The sequence below is a fragment of the Glycine max genome, chromosome 15, assembly GCF_000004515.6.
Source record: "Glycine max cultivar Williams 82 chromosome 15, Glycine_max_v4.0, whole genome shotgun sequence".
NCBI classification, from domain to species: domain Eukaryota; kingdom Viridiplantae; phylum Streptophyta; class Magnoliopsida; order Fabales; family Fabaceae; genus Glycine; species Glycine max.
In genome coordinates this window covers 50,426,579-50,449,908 of record NC_038251.2, presented here as the reverse complement: position 1 = coordinate 50,449,908, position 23,330 = coordinate 50,426,579, and the positions used below count along the sequence as shown (strand labels likewise).

Here is a 23,330-nt window from a genome sequence, read left to right as displayed (position 1 = left end):
GTTTATTATACTGCATAAAAAAGGGATATGTTGGTCAACTTCTTAATTAATGATCCGATATTAAAAGCCATATACTAATTCAATTTAAGAGAATAAGACTATTATTAACGTTAAAATTCTCCTTAATAAATATATGCATTAACACAAGACTCGTTTTTTTTTTATGGTTTAGACTCATGAGACTCAATATAATTATTAAAGTGATATATATATATATATATAGAGAGAGAGAGAGAATAGGAGAGAGATGAGCCACGTCAATAATCCACTATGTAATCATGTTTTTTAGTTGCATTTTTTTACCGGATATTTTTGATGAATTTTATTCCTCAAAATGACATAGAGCAAATTATTTTGTAAAGTTAATAAAACTAGTCTACGCATTATATAGAATAAATATTATATTATATTTTAAAATTCATAATATTATTCAATATATAAGTTATATTATAATTAAAATTTATGATGAATAAATATATTTGAATATATAAATTATATTTTAGATTTTAAAAAAATAGCTTAACTCATTATATAAAGTTATTTTTAATTATAGTTTTTTAAAAAATGGTTGAATAGAGATAAAAATTAATAAAAAAGTAGTTTGAAAAGATTGAGAGAGAGAAATATTCAGGTTAAATTACTAAGTTGGTTCTTGAATTATTTGAGAATTTTTAAATAGGTCCCAAACTATTTTGTTTATTGAATCATTAATCATCTAATTTTTCTTAATCGAGTTTCTAAAATTTCTAAAGCTGTCATAAACTGTTTTTTTCTCTGCCTAGAATTGTCATAAATTGTTATTTTTTGGTAATTCAACCAGTCATAAACTAATTTTAGGGACCTCCTTCATTTTAATTTGAAATATCTAAATAAAACAAATTAGTTCAAGTAATTATTAATTTAACTATTTTCTTACTAGTTGCGAAAGTAGCTTATAAAATAATGAGAATATTTAAGAGAAAGAACGACGAGATTGAAATTGTGTATTTTAAGCGAGTTGTAACTTTCTTCTTCTTCATAAAAACATTATTTTTTTTTAAATTCACCTTTTAATGTTTTATGCATTTTTTTCCCAAAATTTCAAAATAATTAAAAAGCAAAGAATTTAAAATCTAATGAAAATCCAAAGTTATTTTGAATATTTTCTTGTAAAAAAAACAATTGTTGTTTTCTTAGAAGTAATTTTCATGATGATAAACAAAAATAAATTAGCTTATGTTTTTTTTATAAATCTCTAGAAAAACAATTATCATCTTATTTTTCATCAAAAACACTTGTTAATTTGAAACAAATAGGTCCTAATTTATATTATAAAAGTAAATCATAAATACTTGTAGAATAATTAAACTTAAGAAAAGTTAAAAACTCACCAAAAAATAAAATAAAGATTTATAAAAAAAAATATTAGAATTCAATTTCTCATTTGATTTTCACATTATTTTCTATAGCAACTTTGTTTCCTACATTATTTACGAATTAAAAATAGTTTTAATTATAATTTATAAGATAATTAAATAATAGTCCACAAATTTATTATACATATCAATCTATGGTTAAATGTAAATATAAAAAACTTAATATTTTAATAAGAAAAACATATTTATTATGTAAAATATGAAATTTGTTTACTATTTTAGCGTGTTAAGTATACTTATTTTTTTAAAATAAATTCAATTGAGATATTCATTAGACTTAATATTAAATTTAAATTATTATGCATTTTTTAATATTATCCTTCAATTTTCTTTAAAAATAATATTATCTTTCAATTAAAATTTTGTTCAATAACATATACATTAAAACTCAACAATAAATATTAACGCGGTTTTCAAAATTAAAATTAAGAAACAAGACAAGCAAATGAGAAATCACTTACTACGAATTCTACAATCAATCCTTTACTCAAATTTTGTCCATAAATATAAATATTTTTAGTTGTCCAAAGTTAATTTTTCGGAAGCCAAAAATGTCTCGTTCTCGTTCTTCGTTTTACGTAAATAATAATAAAATTTTAAAAAATAGAAATAAACAAAAGCAAAAGCAAAGAACAATTTCTGTTATAAATTTGGCTCAATAATATCTCCTTTGTACGTAGGGTTCCTCTCAGTCTTTGTCTCTCTCCTCCCTTTGTCTCTCTCTCTCTTTCTTCTGTTCTCTTTGATCCAAATCCCAACCCTTTTTTTCTTCTCTTTTTTTTTTCCTCTCATTTTTCTCTTTTTCCATGTGCTCAATACTCAGCACAGATCTTCTTCTCCCTCCCCCTTTTGTTCTACCGTTCTCGCTCTGAGAAAACAGAAGAAAAAAAAAAGGGGTTTCAAGTTTGAACGACCCTTTTCACATTGGGTTCTCTAATTCTCTTTTTCTCCATAAATCTTCGATCTTTCGCGGTTTTTGCTTTCTGGGGTTTGTTCTTCCTTCGTTTTTATGCTGGATATGGATGGGTTTGGAGGTGGGGGTGGTGTTGGTGGCGCTCCCAACGCAGAGAATCTTAGGGGATTGGGGAATGTTTCCTCAGGTTTGCTCCATCTTCGATTCAAATCTCGTTTTTTTTTTCTTACCCTTTTCTTCAATGGGTGTTTTTTTCCGTGTTCTTTGATTCAGCTTGGTCTTGTAGATCTGGTGTTGTTTAGCCACTGTTTTAATTTGAATTATGGAAGGATTTAGGATGCATTTCAAGATATTTGTTTGGTTTCCAGCTTTAGCTCACAGAAGCTTAATGATGGAGCTTTTTAAGTTTCTTTTATTTGGGGGTATTTGTTGTTGTTATGTTTAGGTTTATACTGTTGTATACTGCTTTAGTTGATTGAGCATAGTGTTTCATGACTGCACAATCTCTCTCTGTATGTGTTGTTTAGCATGTTTGCTTACTCTTTGTTGATAATTGAGGTCATAGAATATTATTTGCATTGACGCGTTTCTCAATTTTTAGAGTGTTTGATGTGTTTCTCAATTTTTTGAGTGCCATAACTTGTTGTACTTGCAATGATATTTGCCATTTTCCTTGGCTTTACATATTGCAATCAGTGGTGAGCATATCTAATTTTTGTTCTGAGATATTGGTAGGTTTTTGACTGGAATTATTTGTCTTGCAGAAGGTGCAGTTTTTGACGCATCACAATATGCATTCTTCAGTAAAGAAGCTGTCCAGGAAGTTGAGTTGGGAGGGTTAGAAGACGATGGCTGTTTGCCTACTGTTGAATCTAATGAGGAGTTCTTTTTCAACAGAGAAGAGGTTAATTACTTAATTTTCAATCTTCTTAGTTCTTATGACGATTTTTGTTTTTTATTTCAAATTTAAAAAATTCTGTGGCTATAATATTTTTGGGTATAAACATGTTGACTTTTGCTTTCAGTCCAGCAGCTCTTTACAGACACAGTGCTAGTATTTCATATCAACTAACTTGTACTTTCTCTCTGCAGGCTGAGGATGTAAAGTCTCTTTCTGATATTGATGATCTTACTACCACTTTTTGGAAGGTAAGGTTTTTAAATTACTATTATGATGCTTTCTCTTAATGCTTGAGATTTTTTTAGATATGTGACAAATAGTGCGATGATGATAATTTCTTAATTTGTGTTAATTCATTTAAAAATAGAAAATTTATATGTTTTGAATTTATAAATTTTAGAAAAAAAATTGTGCTTCTCTAATATGATTGATGCAATGCTTCAAATATGATTTGAGGCATGGAAAAAAGTGAATATTCCACAGTAATTAATATCACTGAACCTCTGGTTTCCTTGATTGTTCAGTTTTGTTTGTTTTTGTTAACTGACTACACTTTAATCTTCATTGATCATAGTGAATTTTCCTTATTTGGCCTGTGAATGCAGACCTATACTTTGCTGTTGATTGAACAGTGTGTAGTTTATTTTTCTTGCCTTTGCTTGGTACAGCTCATGCTTTCTTCAAAAATGAAGAAAAAAATAATATTATAAGTGATGGGCTAGTATGTCTTCTGATGTTAAATCCAAGTCCCTTGTTATTCTTGTGTGTCTATATTTCATGGACCTTGCAACTTTAGAATCTTCGCTGAAATTTGGCAGGTTATCTTGGTATTCTTCCATTGGTTAGTTTTTTTGGTCTGCACAGGATGTATAAATAGATTTCATAACATGTTTTGCACTCAACGTCAGGGATGGTCCAAAGGATCTGGAAAACATCTAAAGGAGGAACCAAAATAAACTTTGATAACTTTTTAAATAAAAATTAAATTATAAAAGATTAATACATTATTCTTTATCACATAAATACTACAGTTGGATAGTGCATCTGCTATTCTTAAATTTTTACACATAAATGCTGAAATTTTTTTAAAAAATTGCTTAAAATTCATGAAACATTTGTAATTAAAAAATTGAACATGAATTCAGAAACCACTGTTATTAAGCGGATTACCCCGACCAGTGGACTGGGAACTGGACCTATGGCCGGTTCAGTTTTATTATTGGATTGGGTTTTGATTTCATCCAACTGGCTTCGAACTGGATTCAACCAGTATGAACCGTCACCAAGTGAACCATTCCATTTGGTTCAATGAAAATCAGGCCAGCTGGCTTGCTGCTGCAGTCACGTGTCCTGTCACTATCATGGATAATTTACTGTTTAGGCTTCTGTCAATGTCATTTATGTGCAAGGAGGAAAATGCAAAGTGGCATCCTTAGGAATCAACCCAGCAATGTGTAAAGGAGAGGGGACTAAAATCTCTCCCCTCCCAGTTTTGTCCCCTCTCTAGTATTGGGGGCTGTGGAGTGAGAGAAAGTGGTTTATAGGTTTTGATGAGGTTTTATATCCTTTCATGTCCCTTCCATTAATACTTACAAGTTACAAGTATTTAACAGTATAATAGTATTATTTTCCTTCGTCTCCCCTTAAAAACCAAATAAGGGCCCCCTTTCCACCCCTCTCACTCTCGGCCTCCCCTTCAACCATACGTCCATACAAACAAGGTTGTCCTCTTCTTTGTTCCCCCTTTCTCTCATCCCCCTTTTATTAAAATCCCTCCCTTCTCGTCCCCATTTTTGAACCATAGTGTAAGAAAAAAATTGTTTTAACTTACCTCACTACGACAATTTGCACTTGTGATTAACCTTGAAAGCTGAAAAGTTAAAGAAAAATACTGAAAGAAGCTATATTGGTAAAAGGCTTGTTGGTAAAAGGTATTTGTGCTACTGCACTAATGGAGCATGTTGGCATCAACTAAAAAATTGTCTCAAGCACAGTAATTGTTTTATCTTGTCTTGCTATGTGCCCCACCCCCTGTACTTATTTTATTATTCAGCGTCTTTTATGATATTGATCATACTGCTTGTCTTGTTGTCTTTATGAATGGTTATTAATTCTGCCTCATGCAAATCAATACAAAGATTAAGAATCTTTTTTATTTTATCCATTTCAGTTGAACAAGGTTGTGAGTGGACCAAGGAGTGCAGGTGTTATTGGTGAACGGGGATCAAGAGAAAGTGAGTAAAACAATTGTAAAGAACTCACCAAATTGTTCTTTCTTTGTTAAAACAAAAATAATATACCTTTTGCTTTTATCTTAATTTATTTATTTATCATTTGCAATTAATATTTTTCCTTTATACTCTGATGTGGATGTTTGTTTAAGTGTAAACTATAAAGTATCTGTTTGGAATTTGGATATCCGATATCAGATTTATACTTGCAATTTGGCACTTTTAATCTGGATTGGCCTCCCCCTTTCTTTTAGTGTATTTTTAATGACAAAAAAACATGTGACTTCGTTTATGTGCAAGTGTAACAGAGATCCATAGACTTTTGTTTATGGGAAAGCTATGATTCAATAAGTCAAGTGCTTCTGTTTTTAATAATAATTATGATTATTAATTTATTTTAATTATTTTTATAGGTTTTTATTATATTTTGATCATTTGCTGAGAAAAAAATTGATGCATGTAAGTGATCCTTTTTATATTTTTTTTGTAAGAATTGCATTGTCAATAGACTCGATACTAGTATTATACTCAATGTGGTTACATATTGCTTCTTAAGAGTGTTTTAGCATGGCATATGTAGATCTACAAACACACCCACAACTTCTATTATTTTTCAAGACTAATATCGCAAATTATCTCAAGTTAGTGGGCCTATGCTAATGGACAGGGTGATGTATAAAATCATGAATACTAGCATATATTTACAACTTGTGATAGCATGTGTACAACTATTCTATGCTAATGGACAGGGGTGGGATTTCTGCTACAAGTTTATCCTTAATTTGATGGTGTTTAAGTAGAAAACTTCCTCTGACAAAAGTGATGGCAACTTAATATGTAGTAACTTCCTTTTGCTATGTAATAATCACACTAATAATTGAGGAAGGGCATGTAGTTGTAAGTTATATATGTGACATTTCATCAGAGGGATTGCCTCTAGTATCATGAATTTTCAGAAGGTCTGTGTGCGTGTGTGTGTGTGTGTGTATAAAATTCACTTCTTAATATTTAATTATTTATGCTTTAAGATGAGGTTATGTGTCTTGTAATCAAATTAACTATGTATTCCTGGGTTTTTAGCACCTCTACTCTATTCCTCCTTTTTCAATATATGCAATATTTTTTAGTTTAGTGATTTATTGATATTTTTATATTGTATGCAGATTCTACTTCTGAATGGTCACAAAGGGAAGATAGTTTTAACTGGTATGATCAGAATGCTTATGATAGTGAAGGTTCTACAGATGGCAAAAGATGGTCATCACAGCCTCATTCTTCCCTAGCCCATTTACATGATTCAAAGCCCTTGTACAGAACATCTTCATATCCTGAGCAGCAAAGGCAGGAGCAACACTACCACCTCCAACATTGCTCTAGTGAACCAGTTCCTAACTGGCTTGATCAGCATTTTTGCGACGCAGAAACTGCTCATGATCATGATGGCAAACGATGGTCATCGCAGCCACATTCCTCTGTTGCACATTTACAAGAATCAAAGCCCTTGTACAGAACATCTTCATATCCTGAAAAACAGCAGGAGCTTCCTCGTTTTTCTAGTGAACCAATTTTGGTACCAAAGTCTTCATTTACTTCTTATCCTCCCCCTGGTGGTCTATCTCAGCTGGGTTCTCCAAGCCATAGTACAGGACACTTGAACATTCCTTATCATACTGGAGCAGCTCAGATGGCGCTATCATCTCAAAATCGTTCTCATTTATCCAATTCTGCACTACAGTCAAGTGCATTAAATCTTGGGTCACATTTTGGTGGAAACACACGCCAATTTCCTACTGGTTCCCATCTTAATCAGCGTATACAGAATCAATTGGTCAACCAGGCAGGGTTGTATCCTGGAGATCATTCAAATCTCCTTAATAATATGTTACAGCAACAATTACACCTTCATAATGGATCGGTATCTCCTCACTTGATGACTCAATTACAACAGCAGCAGCATAGACTGCATCATCCTGGTCAGCGATCTGCAGGCTACTTATCTGGCTTCCAGTCCCATTTATTCAATCCCCACCCTTCCTCTGGCTCATCTGTAATTAGCAAATATGAACATATGCATGGAATCGCCGATGGTAGAGATCATAGATCAAAATCAACTCATAAAGGTAAACATAGTCTTCGTTTTTCCCTACATGGTTCTGATGCCGGTAGCCAAAAGAGTGACAGTGGTTCATTTCAGTTTCGTTCCAAGTATATGACAAGTGATGAAATAGAAAGCATTCTCAGAATGCAACATGCTGTGACTCATAGTAATGACCCATATGTAGATGACTATTACCACCAAGCTTGTCTGGCAAAAAAAACTTCTGTGGCTAAGTTAAAACATCCATTTTGCCCAAGCCAAATAAGGGAATATCCTCCACGATCCCGTGCTAATACTGAGCCACATTCATTTGTTCAGATTGATGCCCTAGGGAGAGTTTCATTTTCTTCTATTCGTCGTCCTCGCCCTCTTCTTGAGGTTGACCCTCCAAACACTTCTGCTAGCTCTGATCAAAAGATTTCAGAGAAGCCCCTTGAGCAGGAACCTAGGTTTGCTGCAAGAGTCACAATTGAGGATGGTCTTTGTCTTCTTCTTGATGTGGATGATATTGATCGTTACCTACAGTTGAATCAGCCACAAGATAGTGGAACACATTTAAGACGAAGAAGGCAAGTCCTGTTGGAAGGACTAGCAACTTCACTTCAACTTGTTGATCCACTGGGAAAGAATGGACACAAAGTTGGGCTTGCTGCTAAGGATGATCTTGTTTTCTTAAGGTTGGTATCTCTTCCCAAGGGACGTAAGCTCCTTGCAAAGTATCTTCAGTTGCTTCCTCCTGGCAGTGAGCTTATGAGGATAGTCTGCATGACCATATTTCGTCATTTAAGATTCTTATTTGGTGGTCTCCCCTCAGATCCGGCAGCTTCAGAGACTACAAATAACCTTGCCAAGGTTGTTTGCCAATGTGTCCGAGGAATGGATCTTGGTGCTCTTAGTGCCTGCCTTGCTGCAGTTGTTTGTTCTGCAGAGCAGCCTCCTCTACGCCCCATTGGAAGCACTTCTGGAGATGGTGCTTCCCTTATTTTAATTTCCGTTCTTGAGAGGGCTACTGAACTTCTAACTGATCCACATGCTGCTTGCAACTTCAACATGGGTAATCGTTCATTTTGGCAGGCCTCATTTGATGAATTTTTTGGCCTTCTCACCAAGTATTGCATGAATAAATATCATAGTATCATGCAATCCATGCTTATACAAAGTACCTCTGATGTGGATGACATTGGCCCAGATGCTGCCAAATCTATTGGTAGAGAAATGCCTGTTGAACTCTTGCGTGCTAGTCTCCCTCACACTGACGAGCGCCAGAGGAAGTTATTGCTGGATTTTGCGCAACGTTCCATTCCTGTGGTAGGATTTAACAGCAACACTGGGGGTAGTGGCAGTCATGTGAACTCAGAAACAGTGCTAAGTTGATGGATCTACATGAGAAGTTCACCTGTTGATAATGGTTCTGGTTGATGATCACACCGATGTTGTAAGGACAACCTTGCATCTGTTCAAGTGCATCTGGAGAAATCTTAAATGTGCAAAGTGCGAGTTGCCGAGTTGCATCTATGATGGAGGCTTCTGCCTCACCTTAATTGTCTACTTGTCATATTCTGCAGCTTTGTGATAAATTTGCAACCAGGCCTTTTATGTTGTACCCGGCTTGATTTGTTCCTCATGTCTTTTCTTTTTCTCTTGACAGGGGAGCTTATATAATTGTTACTATGTGTGGCTGGTAGGGACATAGTAGTTGTTAGCATGTACAGGTTTAGGACATATTTGGTTCCCATGTTTCCTTATTATATATAGAAGGATGGGGATGGATGGGTTGTACTCACATCATATCTGTGATAGAATCATTCTGCTGAAACGTAAGGGCCACTGAGGGGGTGCAAATTTCACTGAGACACAGGTTGACCAGCTGGCATTCTGAAATTCAAGGGAACACTGTTGAAGAATAAGTTATGTTGAACTTGTTGCATAATTTATCTTTTGCACTTGAGTTGTCAATTTGTAGATATGTGTTCTTATGTTATCTTGAGAATATTTGGTTTTTTCCTTCCATGTTTCTCTCTGACTTTGGCATTGTTTTCTTTGGAAATTTGCTGAGGTTCATTGTTCACTTGCTCCTTTTCCTATCTGGAAATGTATGAGGAGAATATGAAATCAAGTGGCCACTTTGATGATGGATGGTTGAAAATTTGTGTTGATTCCTTTTACATGAATTTTTGACAAATGAATTGGGCAGGCTGCTTGGTACCCATTATACTTTTTGACTAGGGAGGTTCAATGAATATCTGTTCTAAGTGTTTTAGCCTCATTTTTATTTTGTGGTGCAATTAACTTTATAATATGGGGATATTTTCTTTTTTTGCTTTTTGGCCTTTTTAATTTTTTTACATTCTTGTTCCTATTATACTTTTTTTTGCCATTGGTCCTTGTCATAAAGATGTAGTTAAATGTTGTCATGGCTATTGGATTTGGATGTCTATTTTATACCATTGTTGCATCTATCGACATGTATAGTTTTGTCTAGGTCAGCGAACACGGATACATGTTAAAATGAAATTAAAAAATAAAATTTTTAAGAGGACTAGAGCGAAAATAGCTTTACATATGTTGTTTTATTGATCATGTGTCTTACCATTCATAATATCCGATTCACGATCGGAATTCCAATACGATAGCCATGCATAGGAATGAAAATTTCTACCAATCTATGCATTCTTGTCAGCCTAAAGGATGAAAGTACTTCAATAATTTAAAGAGTAAATTATACTTCCTGTCCTTGAGAGATGCTAATCTTACATTGTTCACCTTTTTTATGTTGAAATATACAGTTTAATTCCCCTTCTCTAAGAGATACAGGTATTATAGTGTCCTCACCTCTTATATTAATATATAGAGTAAACTATATTTCTGTTCCTTTAGAGGTGCAAATATTACATTATCCTCTCCTCTTGTTGGAATGCACAATTTTGTGTGTCACAAGTTGTTTTGGTAAACAGATAAAAAAATCAGAAGGTGGATAATAAGTCATAAATTTGATTGTCATAAGTTATCTTGATAAGATGAAATTTAATTCTTTATGCAAAAGCAAAGGGAAGATTTTCACAAATTGAGAAATACTCAAATTTCACTTCTCATTAAGCTTTTGAAGTACTATAGGGTTCTATTTATAGCCTGTCTGAAATCACATTAGAATGGGTTTGAACACACAAGCTAAGGTATATAGTGTTCAAACAATCGTGCCTAAAAAGCTTTATAATGTGATTGCAAACGTGCATTTTTAAGTTGGGTTGATTTTTAGGAGATTTAACTCTTTGAAGTACATAGATTTTAACTTTCATGCAACAGATGCATGCTACATTTACTATTTAAATCAACAGGTACTTACACTAAATACTCCCACTGAATACACTCTTTAACCAAAAAAAAATAAAAAATACTCCCACTTGTCATATTTTGAAGCACTACTAGAAAGTATTAATGACTGGGAAAAACAAAAATCATCAAAAAATTAACCCCAAACATATATACATCAAATAAATTCCATACTTTGTAGTTATATTTCTTATAGTTGAATATAAATATAATATACACAAATGTGAACTCTTCTTTACATCATAAAATTGCTATATAAAAAATAGTAATATGTAAATAGTTAAATTAAATGTTAATTATATTTTACAGTTTTTTATCATATATATACATTTAACAATAATAAATGCGATTTCCTTGCTTGGCATATACTTTTACTTGGACTTCTTTGTCTTTTAACTTTTTTTATCATGTAATTTGTATGCAAACCACTCACTACTCTCATTTAGGCTTCCCGTAAATAATTTTAAATTAATTCCTTGACCACGATATTCTAAATCTTCCTAACGAAGAAACCAAAATGCAGACAAACAAACATTTTAATTAATAAACTAAAACTAGCATACACATCAATAAATAACAAACAATTATTACAATATATCAAATTTAATGTTTTTAAAAAATGAAAAAATTACTAATATTTCACCCCAAACTTTAAAAAGTGTGGATAGATAAACATGACAATGTCTATCTTTTTTGGTACAAGTACGTAAAAGTATCCTCCATGGAGATAATTTTATTATGAATGATTTTTTTTCCGGAATATTTAATAGTTGTACACCTAAGACTTAAATTCAAAATGAAGTTAAAATAATTTCATACTAATTGATTTATTCACTTGGTTGATAAAAATATATATAATATGAATGATATCTTATCATGTTTATCTTGAGCAGAGTAAATAACCAGATTTTACTTTTAAAACTATCTATTTGTTTTAATTTTGGACAAAACTAATTTTATATCATTAAATGTAATTAAAATTAAATCTAAATTAATTTCAATATCAAATTTTCTCTATACTACTTTTACAACCAGTAAATTTTCCCCAACTATCTTATGTCTATTTGTTTCAATCAACTCTTTTTATCATTATTATTTTTTCTTTGTAAACATGTTATTGGTATCGAGTATTCATTGACGTCGATGATTAATCTCCATTGGATACTCACGGATTAGGTTTAGTGAGATTTTTCTTTTCCAATCATTTTTTTTCATTTAGAAGACTGGAACATAAGAGAACCAAGTTTAATACTACTGACAATTGTTATTTTTTATAACTATTTTAAAAACAAATATCAATAATTTATTCAAAATAATCTATTAATAGTTAAAATAGTCATATTATAAATTTCTATTGTTGATTGTAAATATGTTTAAATATATTTTTTATTATTTATTTTGAATTTAATTATATAAATTTTTTATCTTATTCAATACATGAGGTAGAGTATTATTTATATAAAAACAAAAATTTATCTTATATAATGCATTATTTAAAATACTAGTTAATCTAAATTGTGTAATTTCTAAACTTTAAAATAATGAAAGAGTTTAATGTGTTAATTTAATTTTTTATATTAAATAATTGCAAATAACTTTCAGTATCATTTTTAAGAGTTCTTGTAAAAACATAATTAATTTATTATAGACTATTATTTGTGATTAGATTATATTATAAAAAAAACTTTGCATTGGAACTGTATATATTATTTATTTATATTACAAGACTTCAGTAAATGTATTTTATTACAAATAGTTCCTTCCCAAGTTATTATACGTCATTAAATTAAATCAAATTAAATTAAATCCTCCTCATAACTTAACCAGATGTCTCAGCCAGCTATGTCCATAATATTTTTCTTTCTTTTTTTCTTTTTTAAATCCTCTGCATCCGTAACTGCTGTTTAAAAAACAATTATCGGTTAGTCGTATTCTGGTTCCGGATTTAGGGTTTTTTGGGCACAAAAAACAATTCTCAAATAAATCTCAATCAATATCTTTGCAGTTGTAGGGTTCTCCTTTCTCTCTCTCTCTCTCTTTTATCTACTGTCTCCCTTTCTTCTCCTTCGCTTTGATCCGAATTATAATCCTTTTTTCATGTGCTAAATCATTTGCTCGGATATTCTTCTTCTTCTTCGTCTTCCCCTTTTGCTTCGGTTTAAGTTTCAAGTTTTGCACGGATAGTGTTTCAAGATTCAAACTTTTTCGTATTGGGTTCTCTTTTCTTTTTGAATTTTTTTTTTTTTGTTTTTCTTTCTGGGTTTTCTGTTTTCATGGTGGATATGGATGGGTTTAGAGCTGGGGGTCATGTTGGGGGAACTCCCAACACAGAGGATCTTGGGCAACTGGGAAATGCTCCCACAGGTTTGCTTCACCTTCTGGGATTCAATTTTGTTTTCATTTTTGCCTAACCATTTCTTCGATGGGTGTTTGTGTGTTTTTTTTTTTAAATTCAGTTTGTTCATATAGATCTGGTCTGTTTTATCCACTATTTTAATTTGAATTATAGGAAAATTGATCCAATATTACCCACTGGCTATTGTTGTTATGAAGCTCTTATTTTTTAATTTCTATTGTTGATTGGTTGTTATCTTCAGTTTACATACAGCAGCCTTTTAAGCTTCACGTTCCAAGTTCTTACATGGCCCGCTGAGTAGCTGAACCAAAACATTCAGCTATAGTTGATAGTTTTGCAAATTCTAGAAAGTTTAACATGCTGATTATTTCATATGAATTGGAATTTTGTGTTAATTTTTGTTGTCATCTTTTGGGGTGTGTTGTTGACTGCTTTAGTTGATGACCATGGTGTTTGGTGGCTGTGAAACGGTTTTCTCTGTCTGCTTTACTCTGGTTGTTTATTCATGACAGTTTTATTTGCTGCAAATGCAGATAGTGCTGAGTTAAGAACAGTTTCGCCGCGTGTGAATGCTTTGTATTGGAATATTATTTTAAATAATATTTTTTTCCATTTTAGTGAAAGACCTGTTGCACTTCCAATGATATTTTTCACGCTTTTCAAAATTAGGATTACTATGCAATTTTTCTCCTTGTTGTTTTGTGTTACTTGTGTTTTTTTTTTCACTTGATGTTATGTTTTGGTGTCTCAGTCACATGGGAATTCTCTGCTATGTCCACCAGTGCATCCTGTACTTTTCATGTTAAATAGTTCTAATGGTTGAAACCATTTTTTTTCCTATGCAGAGGGTGCAGTTTTTGATGCATCACAATATGCATTTTTCGGTTCAGACACTGCTGTTCAAGAAGTTGAGTTGGGAGGGTTAGACGATGATGATTTGCTTGAGTCTAATGCGGAGTTCATTCTCAATAGAGAAGAGGTTAATTTCCACAATTATTTCGACTTTAAGTTCAAATTTTGTTTATAGAATAATTTGAAAATGTTTCTAGAACTTTTTAGCAACTAACTTTCACTTTGCAGGCCGAGGATTTAAAATCTCTTTCTGATATTGATGATCTAAGTACTACTTTTTGGAAGGTAAGGCTGTCAAATTATGATATATTATTCTCTCTTTGAATGCTTGAGATTTTAATTAGATAAGTGACTGAATATTGTTACGATGATATTATCTCAACCTGCTTGCACTCATTAAAGAATTGATAAATTATTTATTTTTATTATTTATATATATAAAAATTTGTAATATGAACAAAGTAACCCTGTATTGATTCATGTATATCAGTTAAGGCTTGTGTTAGAGAAAGAAGTAAAAATGATTTTTCTACTGTTATTGATATATTCTGAACCTCTAGTATACCAGATTGTTCAGTGTTATTTGTTTTCTTTTTTAAAATTTCTCAATGTTCCTGTGACGAAGAGCTGAAACGAAGAAATTGGTTTGGTCCTGTTTCTCAATATTCTCATATTGATGGAATCGAATTTTTGTTGACTAGGAAGAGAGTTTTGCTTTTAAATTAGTTTGAGGTATCAAGTAAGAAGCTTGATCTTTTGCTTGAGTGTAATATTCTTATTGTATGCTAACTCTCATTTTAGTGATTCTAAGCTTGTTTGACTAGGCTATTATGCTAGAGAGTTGGAGTTTTCTAAGTTTGACAAATGAGAAGTGTAGTTTCTAAATTATTTTGATATGTTGAAATGAACCATATTTTGTAGTATGTGCTTCTCCACAACCATATCCTATATTAGCAATGTCCTTGAGACTAGCATTAGCTGCTGCTTCTAATACCAAATCCACACTTAAAAATATTGACAATACAGTTGATGATCCCTTGAATAAATAATGAACATAGATAGTACATATAGAATCTTGGTCCTTGGACCATTTTTTGGTGCTGCCGATGTTTCATAGAATCATGCAGGATGGAAGCAGGAAAGGGAAAAGGTTACTTAGCTAGCTAGATATTATGCCAGACAACCTAGAAATCTGCTAGTAAAGTTCCACAATTAAAGAAAAATAAATATTAGTATTCAAGTGATGAATAGGGGGAGGGGAATTAAAAATGATTGATATTCTGGTTTTGTATGGGATAGGAAAACAGTAGATCCTGTTTTATTCTATTATAAAGTAGTTTGCTTTTCATCTTGGGTCTGGTCCAACATGTGATCTAACTCTAAATTGAGAGACTGTTTTTCATGGGGATTTTGGTAAAATTGGAGGGGCTAGACTGACAATTAGGAATAGTGAGGAACTGAGGATTAAAAATGTACCAATTCTTAGTTGTTACTTAATAAATTTTTTTGTGTATTTTATTCTCATTGTTATTTTTTGTTTCCTTGTTACAACGTGTGCCTTCTTGGGAAATGAGAGGGAAATCATTATGAGTAGTATGCCAGAATCTCTTCTGTTGTTAAATCCAAATCATATGTCTTTCCTATGAATCAGTATGGTGTGAATCATGCAACTTGAATCTTTTTAGAACCTTTGCAAAATCTTGGCACACTATTAAGGTTTTCTACCCTTGGTTAAAATTATTAGTCTGTGCAAGATATATGGATCAAATTTCCATCACATGTTTTCACTTGAAAATTGAAATTGTTCTATTGGATAAAAACGTGGGAGAAAATTATATTATGCAAACATGTATACAGGGATTTTAGACTTTTGGGACTTTACCTGTTATCGCACATAAAAGATAATTAGAAAAAGAAAGTGAAAGAAGGAAAGTAGAAGAGTTGTTTAAATGAAAGGCTACTCTAGTAACTCTACTTTGCCCGATTCCTTTGACATTTCAAGCTGATTCCACTGTATTTATTAACTAAACTAGTAAGTTCTGTCTCCATCACAAAAATTAGTTCTTTTATCTTTATTTACTGTATTACTTGTGTGCTCAGCTTTCAGTTTCTTTTATGATTTTGATAATAATGCTCATTTATGCTTTATGCATGTTGATATGAAGATTAAGTTTGTTTTTGGGGTTTAATTTCAGTTGAACAAGGTTGTAAGTGAACCAAAAGGCGCAGGATTTATTGGTGAACAGGGATCGAGAGAAAGTGAGTAAAGCAATTGTAAAGAATTTACCAGTGTTTTTTAATCAAAAAATAATAATGCTCCTATTTTGCATTGGTTTTAATTATATAGTATTGTACAGAGAGTTGCAGTGTTCAACTGCACTCTCAGTTAAGTGTGTTAGTTTACTCTACTGAGTTAGTAGTAGGTTAGTTATTGCCAGCTGTTCACAGCTGTCATAACTAACTATCTAAGCCCACATATACCAAGTTGTAACACAAAGTTCAGTGGCCAATAATATTTTTCACTTCTCATTTCTAAAATTTTTCTCTCTCAAAATATCTTCTACATTTTTGTTAGAATTCCGCTATATGGATATTCTTCCATTATACTCTGATGCCTATTGTTTACATGGTAGTTGTTTATGTGAAGTGTAAGCTATAAACTAGCTGTTAGATTTAATGATTAATACGTGAAAGTTGGAACAGATTTAATTGGAGTGGCCTTTGTTTAACTTGAAAGTGAAAAAAATGATTTGCTTAAGGGGATATCCTCAGCATGATTTGACTGTTTCTAACATGATATACAATGCTCCCTTTCAAGCTAAAGAATATAAATCATATGCATCAAGCTTATTACAGATAATCTGGCTTCAAGATCCCACTTTATAGGTCAACAATTCCAAATTATTATCTCATGAAATAACTGTTTCATGATTAAAGTTTGTACTTTGTCAATGTTTGCAATGTTTTTCCGCTGAACTGAATTATTTATAATCGTATACCTTGTTCAGATTCTGCAGTTGAATGGGCACACAAAGATGATGTTCTTAATTGGTATCAACAAAATGCTTATGATAATGAAGGTTCTTTGGATGGCAGAAGAATGTCATCACAACCTCATTCTTCTCTTTCTCAGTTACATGAACCAAAGGCCCTGTACAGAACATCCTCTTATCCTGAGCAGCAAAGGCAGCAACAACATCTCCAGCTCCAACCTAGTGAATCGGCTCCCAACTGGATTGATCAACATTTGTATGGTACGGAAACCACTCAGGATGGCAAACGATGGTCATCAAAACCACATTCCACCATTGCACACTTACCAGAGTCAAGGCCCTTGCATAGAACATCTTTATATCCTGACAAGCAGCAGGAATTTTCTCATCTTTCTAGTGAACCAATTTTGGTACCGAACTCCTCATTTACTTCTTATCCTCCACCTGGTGGTAGATCTCATCAGGCTTCTCCAAGTCAGAATTCAGGCCACTTAAACCTTCCTTATCATGCTACAGGAGCTCAGATGGCATTATCACCACCAAATCGATCTCATTTCCCCAATTCTGCATTACAGTTGAGTGGAATAAACCATGGGCCACCTTTTGGTGGAAACATGCGTCAATTTTCTACTGGTTCCCCTCTTAATCAGATAATTCAGAATCAATTGGTAAACCAGGCAGGGTTATATCCTGGAGATCACCCCAATATTTCATCAGGTATACCCATGATTAACAAATATGATCAGATGCTTGGGCTGATGGAATTGCGGGATCAAATTCCAAAATCAGCTCAATTAGGTAGACAGAATCTCCGGTTTCCCCCACAGGGTTTTGATATGGGTGGCCTGAGAAGCAATAGTGGATGGCCCCGATTTAGGTCGAAGTATATGACTACTGAGGAAATTGAGAATATTCTTAGAATGCAGCTTGTAGCAACACACAGTAATGATCCATATGTTGATGACTATTACCACCAAGGCTGTCTTGCGAAAAAGTCATCTGGTGCTAAATTGAGGCATCACTTTTCTCCAGCTCAAATAAAGGAACTCCCTCTACGACCCTCTTCTAATGCTGAACCACATGCTTTTCTTCAGGTTGATGCACTAGGGAGAGTTCCATTCTCATCAATTCGCAGGCCTCGTCCTCTACTGGAAGTTGATCCTCCCAATTCCTCTCATGCAGGTAGCCCTGAGCAAGGCATTTCAGAGAAACCCCTTGAACAGGAACCAATGCTTGCAGCTAGGGTCACTATTGAAGATGGTATTTATCTTCTTCTTGATGTAGATGATATTGACCGTTTCCTACAGTTTAATCAGCTTCAAGATGGTGGTCTTGTGTTAAAAAGGAAACGGCAAGGTCTTCTGGAAGGACTTGCTGCCTCACTTCAGTTAGTTGATCCACTGGGAAAGAATGGACATACGGTTACACTTGCTGCAAAAGATGACTTTGTTTTTCTCAGGATAGTTTCTCTACCCAAGGGTCGAAAGCTACTTGGTAGGTACCTTCAACTGCTATTTCCTGGTGGTGAGCTCATGCGGACAGTCTGCATGGCCATCTTTCGTCATTTAAGGTTCTTATTTGGTGGCCTTCCCTCCGATCCATCTGCAGCAGAAACTATAAGTAACCTTGCAAGGGTTGTTTCAAGGTGCATTCGTGAAATGGATCTCAGTGCAATAAGTGCTTGTCTAGCAGCAGTTGTTTATACTTCCGAGCCGCCTCCCTTACGTCCCCTTGGAAGTTCTGCTGGAGATGGGGCTTCCCTTATTCTAGTATCTGTGCTTGAGAGGGCAACTGAGCTTCTAACTGATCCTCATGCTGCTAGCAACTACAATATTGCAAATCGTTCGCTTTGGCAGGCTACATTTGATGAGTTCTTTGGCCTTCTGACCAAGTATTGTGTGAACAAATATGATAGTGTCATGCAATCATTCCTTATACAAGGGACACCAAATATGGCTTCCATTGGTTCAGATGTTGCCAGAGCTATTAGTAAGGAAATGCCAGTTGAGCTCCTACGTGCAAGTCTACCTCACACTGATGACCGCCAGAAAAAACAATTACTTGATTTTGCTCAGCGTTCTATACCTATAGTTGGATTTAATAGTAATTCGGGGGGTCAAGGTCACCATGTGAACTCAGAGTCAGTCCTGAGTTAATTAGATAATTGGACATTCATCTAAAGAACTGTTTTTCAAATGACGGCAGTAAATTTCTCAGGGACAACTATTGTGTGTCTAATCTCTTTGGAGCAGCCTGATGTGGAAGGATCAGGAGCATGCATCTACCTTAGAAGTTTTAGCCCCTTCATATCTTGTTATATTGCGGTAATGCCATGTAGCATTGTGATAAATTGGCAGTCAGGCCCTCTGTGTATTATGATAGACTTGGCTTGATTTGTTCCTCTTGTCCTGTCTTTTTTTCTTTTGACAGGGGAGCTTAGTGTTGCTCAGTTTGTGGTTTCTAGAGCAAACTAGTGGGTAGTATGTCCAAGGTTTAGGTGTTCAAGTTGGATTCCCATGTTCCTTTATTATTACCATACAGGCATGGGATTGTGGTTGTGTTCATACTCCATATCTACCTATATAGATATCACACGTCCAAATTGAAGTAGCATTGTGGGGTGCACCAATTTAACCAGTCGGCAAGGTGGCATTGGCATGCCTAAGAATAAATTGTGTTAACCTTGTTTCTTGGTTTCAGTTTCCTCACCTTTTCCATTGGTGTAGACGCCTAGTTTTGTGTCATCATTTCTTGTTTCTCAAGTCAATTGGACTATTATTGGTCTATCGTTGTTATCCCCACATCGGTATGTCTTGAATTTAATGTTTTGCTTATATATATGATTTTGGAAGTATGTTTTTGCATTTGCTACTACCATAAGCAATTTATGGAATTTTGGAATAGTTAAAGTAATGCAGATGTTGGTTGAGATGTTATGGTTGATTCTAGACTTTGTTGACTCTGTACTAGAATGAATTTGGTCTCTGAATCATGCTTTGTGCCAGCCAAGGTTTTTTATTTCCCAGATTTCCTTGTCAGTCTTTTCTTGCATAGGCCTCAAGGATATTTGAACTAATTTATTGTTATTTCAATATTACATATGTTTATGATCATGTTTTAACTGAAATGTCAATCTTTTACACGTGACTATCTGCATATATATCTGGTGGAAAAATTACAAGGGCGTAGGGGTAAGAAATGTTCCAAGTCTGGATGATAGGAATCAGTTTTGTACTTCGCTTTTACCCTGCTATTCAAATAAAATAATACAATGGTTGGTCGTTGTATTCGTACTAGTTTTAGTAAACTGAATAAATTATCTCAATCATTATGTTTCATCATTTTATGAACAAATTGTTCAAGAGGCACTTAAAAGGTTTTCTTTCTTCCCATTTGGCAAATACGTGCCAAGGCTACCTCTTCGAAGTGGATCGATTCCATAAAGTTGTAATTGTCGGTGCGTGATGTTAAATTTAGGGTATTATTTGATAAGCTTGTTCAGAAACACAAAGAAAAAGTCTGAATTGACACACGAAGAAAAATATAAAATATTGTATAATAATAATAAGTACAAATATAGATATAAGAGAGACGTTTATCATTTATTTTTATTTCTCATCAATCATCTTAATTTTTAAGTGATATTTTATTAAAAAATATATATCTATTCTAAAAGTATATCTATGAAACTATGAATCATAGTTCTAAAAATACGTTTTTGGATTAGATATATGTAATTTTAGAAAGATATTTTCAAAATGTAAAAGGAGTGTATTTTCAGAAAAAGGGTATAATGGATAATTGAGAAATAAAAAAATGAGAGTGTAAATAGTAAGAGCCTTTACTCTTTTACACTTAAGGCCCAATATGTAGGGGGACAAATAATTTTTTAAAAAAGTAATTTTGGTTCTTTTATTTTATTCAATATGTAATTTTAATTCTTTTATTTTAAAATTTAGTTATTTGATTTTTTTATTTTAAAAAATTTATCATTTTAGTTCTCTTATTGTAAAATTTAAATATTTAATCTTCATATTTTAAAAAATCTACCATTTTAATTTAATCCGTAGTTAAATCATTTTTTAATAATATCTTAAATAAATATGTTAAGTTTAAGGTTCAATTGAAAAAAAAAATATAAAAATTTTAAAAATTTGATTAAAATTATGTTTTTTTAAAAAAAAGATTAAAATCATAATTTTTTTTAAATAGAAGAATTAAATATTTTTATTTTAAAATAAAAAGATTGAAATGGTAGATTTTTTAAAATGGATTAGAAACTCCCACCTTCATTGTGAGAGGCCTCTCTTTCCTCTTGTTTGGGTTTCTTAGTCTCCACTGCATCAGCCCCACATCAAATTAAACGGTGACACATCACTCATTAAAGGCCCCATATTGTCAACATTAAATCTCTCACTTTCAACGTCCTCAATTTGATATTTATTCTAATTACAATGCATCACTCATTACATGTTTTTTAAAAGAGTAAATTTCAGTGATTTCTCTTGATAAATATTCTAATTACAATGCATTCTCTCTTTTTTCACTCTACAAATTCTCCTTACACAAGCCTTTCTCCTGTCCCAAATGGTGGTGTCATTAACAGAATTTGGCATGTGATTGACATATGATGCTTTAATGTCTCCACCCCCTTCCTTCGTGTGATTCCATTTTTCAGAACCTCATTGCTTTGTTATTTTTTAATCAACCAAATGAACTTCACTAATAAGAAAGGAAGTGGTATGAGACAAGGCTGAATCGTGAGTGCCTAATTCTGTTATAAACTGCATGTACCGTATACACTGCATAAGATCAGAGGCAGTGTCTATATATTTTTTGGTTTTAGATAAATTTTGTAGGTGAGTTTTATCTATTTTTATTTTATTTTTCCACTTTTTTGTGTAAAAATTGTCAATTAAAATTTAATATTCAAGCAATATTTTCACATCTCTTTGTAATTTATTCTACTATATCTTATAATGGAATGATCTCAAATTAAATCTAGAAAAAATTAATTTCAATATTTTTTTGACAATGACAGTATTATTAATTATATTTTATAAATATTAGATGCATATAAAAGGAATTAATTTTTTTAATATACTTTTAATATTTTTAATAAGACATTGATTTTTCTGTTAGTATTTCTTTTAACATCTTCAATTTAGGGAGAAAAATTAAGACCAATAATATCAAATTAATACTCACTAAAACTTAAATTTAGTTCAAGATAAATATAATATTTTTTTCAATTCACTTTCCCTTACAATTTTCAATTATTATGATTTAAATAAAAAGTACAAAATAATTTTATATTTTACAATAAAAAAATGTGTAATCTCGCCACTCTCATTTTTACAAAAATATACAACATATTTTTTTTATAAAATTTAATCACTATATTCATTTTAATATGATTATTTTTAATTTAAAGTAAATGGAAACTAATTTTTCTATAATTTTCAAAAGAATGACAAACTTCTCAAATGATTTATAATATATCTCTGTATACATATATTAAAATTTTATCATTTTACTAAAGTAATAATAATAAATAATATAATAAAATATATTACCTAAAAATTTAAATTTAAATTCATTTTTATAAATATTTATAAAATTAAGAGCTTGGTGGGAGGCCTAACACAATAGCCTAATTGCCCTTACCATTGCCACGACACTGCTTAATATCTCATCCTCCGTTGCCATGTCATATTTTCAATCACCCTCTGCTCAATCAATTCATGCCATAAATTAAGAATATAAAACAAACTTAATCATGTTTGATTATAATCAATTAGTATAACAAAAATTTACTATCAAATATGTAATACACGACAACAGACAAAAAATTCTAATTCTTGTTGTCTTTTCTGATCGACCCTGTTAAATTTTGGAACATCTTCATCTGAAAATAACTTATAATATCTCTAGACCCAAGTGCCCACCAACTGTTCATTCAAATTCCCCTATTGGTTTCTGATAATTGCTTCCTCGTCACGGCGAGATCTGCGGAGTTTGAGAGTTGTTATGTTCATATGACCCCATATTAAAATGTTATTTGGAGTCTCTATTCATTTTCTCCTTCCTTACCTAAACCGTTACATCTCAAGACAAGTATAGGATTATGACATACTTTATTCTTGTTGTTATGTTCATTTGGTGGTACTTTAGAGTATGTAGAATTCTATTGCAGAATCTGATAATAGTTGGCATAAATATCTCTACGTATGACATAAAC

The 23,330-nt window shown here is 32.4% G+C and overlaps 2 protein-coding genes across 2 annotated transcripts; both read left to right on the top strand.

Moving 5' to 3' along the window:
* Positions 1–2,084: 2,084 nt before the first annotated feature.
* Positions 2,085–9,880, top strand: LOC100787648 (protein PAT1 homolog 1). Its single transcript, XM_003545865.5, has 5 exons — positions 2,085–2,515; positions 3,093–3,232; positions 3,421–3,477; positions 5,400–5,463; positions 6,624–9,880. Exons 1-5 carry the CDS (start codon positions 2,425–2,427, stop codon positions 8,930–8,932), a joined length of 2,661 nt encoding a protein of 886 aa, XP_003545913.2. The 5' UTR covers positions 2,085–2,424; the 3' UTR covers positions 8,933–9,880.
* A 2,918-nt stretch (positions 9,881–12,798) lies between these two features.
* Positions 12,799–20,202, top strand: LOC100787112 (protein PAT1 homolog). Its single transcript, XM_003545864.5, has 5 exons — positions 12,799–13,252; positions 14,090–14,223; positions 14,325–14,381; positions 16,292–16,355; positions 17,105–20,202. Exons 1-5 carry the CDS (start codon positions 13,162–13,164, stop codon positions 19,243–19,245), a joined length of 2,487 nt encoding a protein of 828 aa, XP_003545912.1. The 5' UTR covers positions 12,799–13,161; the 3' UTR covers positions 19,246–20,202.
* The last annotated feature ends 3,128 nt before the right edge of the window (positions 20,203–23,330 follow it).

Coding starts and splice junctions, on each gene's coding strand:
- LOC100787648 (XM_003545865.5), top strand. CDS start 2,425: ATGCTGGATATGGATGGGTTTGGAGGTGGGGGTGGTGTTGGTGGCGCT. Junction 3,478..5,399: donor TTACTACCACTTTTTGGAAG/GTAAGGTTTTTA, acceptor TATCCATTTCAG/TTGAACAAGGTTGTGAGTGG. Junction 5,464..6,623: donor TGAACGGGGATCAAGAGAAA/GTGAGTAAAACA, acceptor TATTGTATGCAG/ATTCTACTTCTGAATGGTCA.
- LOC100787112 (XM_003545864.5), top strand. CDS start 13,162: ATGGTGGATATGGATGGGTTTAGAGCTGGGGGTCATGTTGGGGGAACT. Junction 14,224..14,324: donor TCATTCTCAATAGAGAAGAG/GTTAATTTCCAC, acceptor TTCACTTTGCAG/GCCGAGGATTTAAAATCTCT. Junction 14,382..16,291: donor TAAGTACTACTTTTTGGAAG/GTAAGGCTGTCA, acceptor GTTTAATTTCAG/TTGAACAAGGTTGTAAGTGA.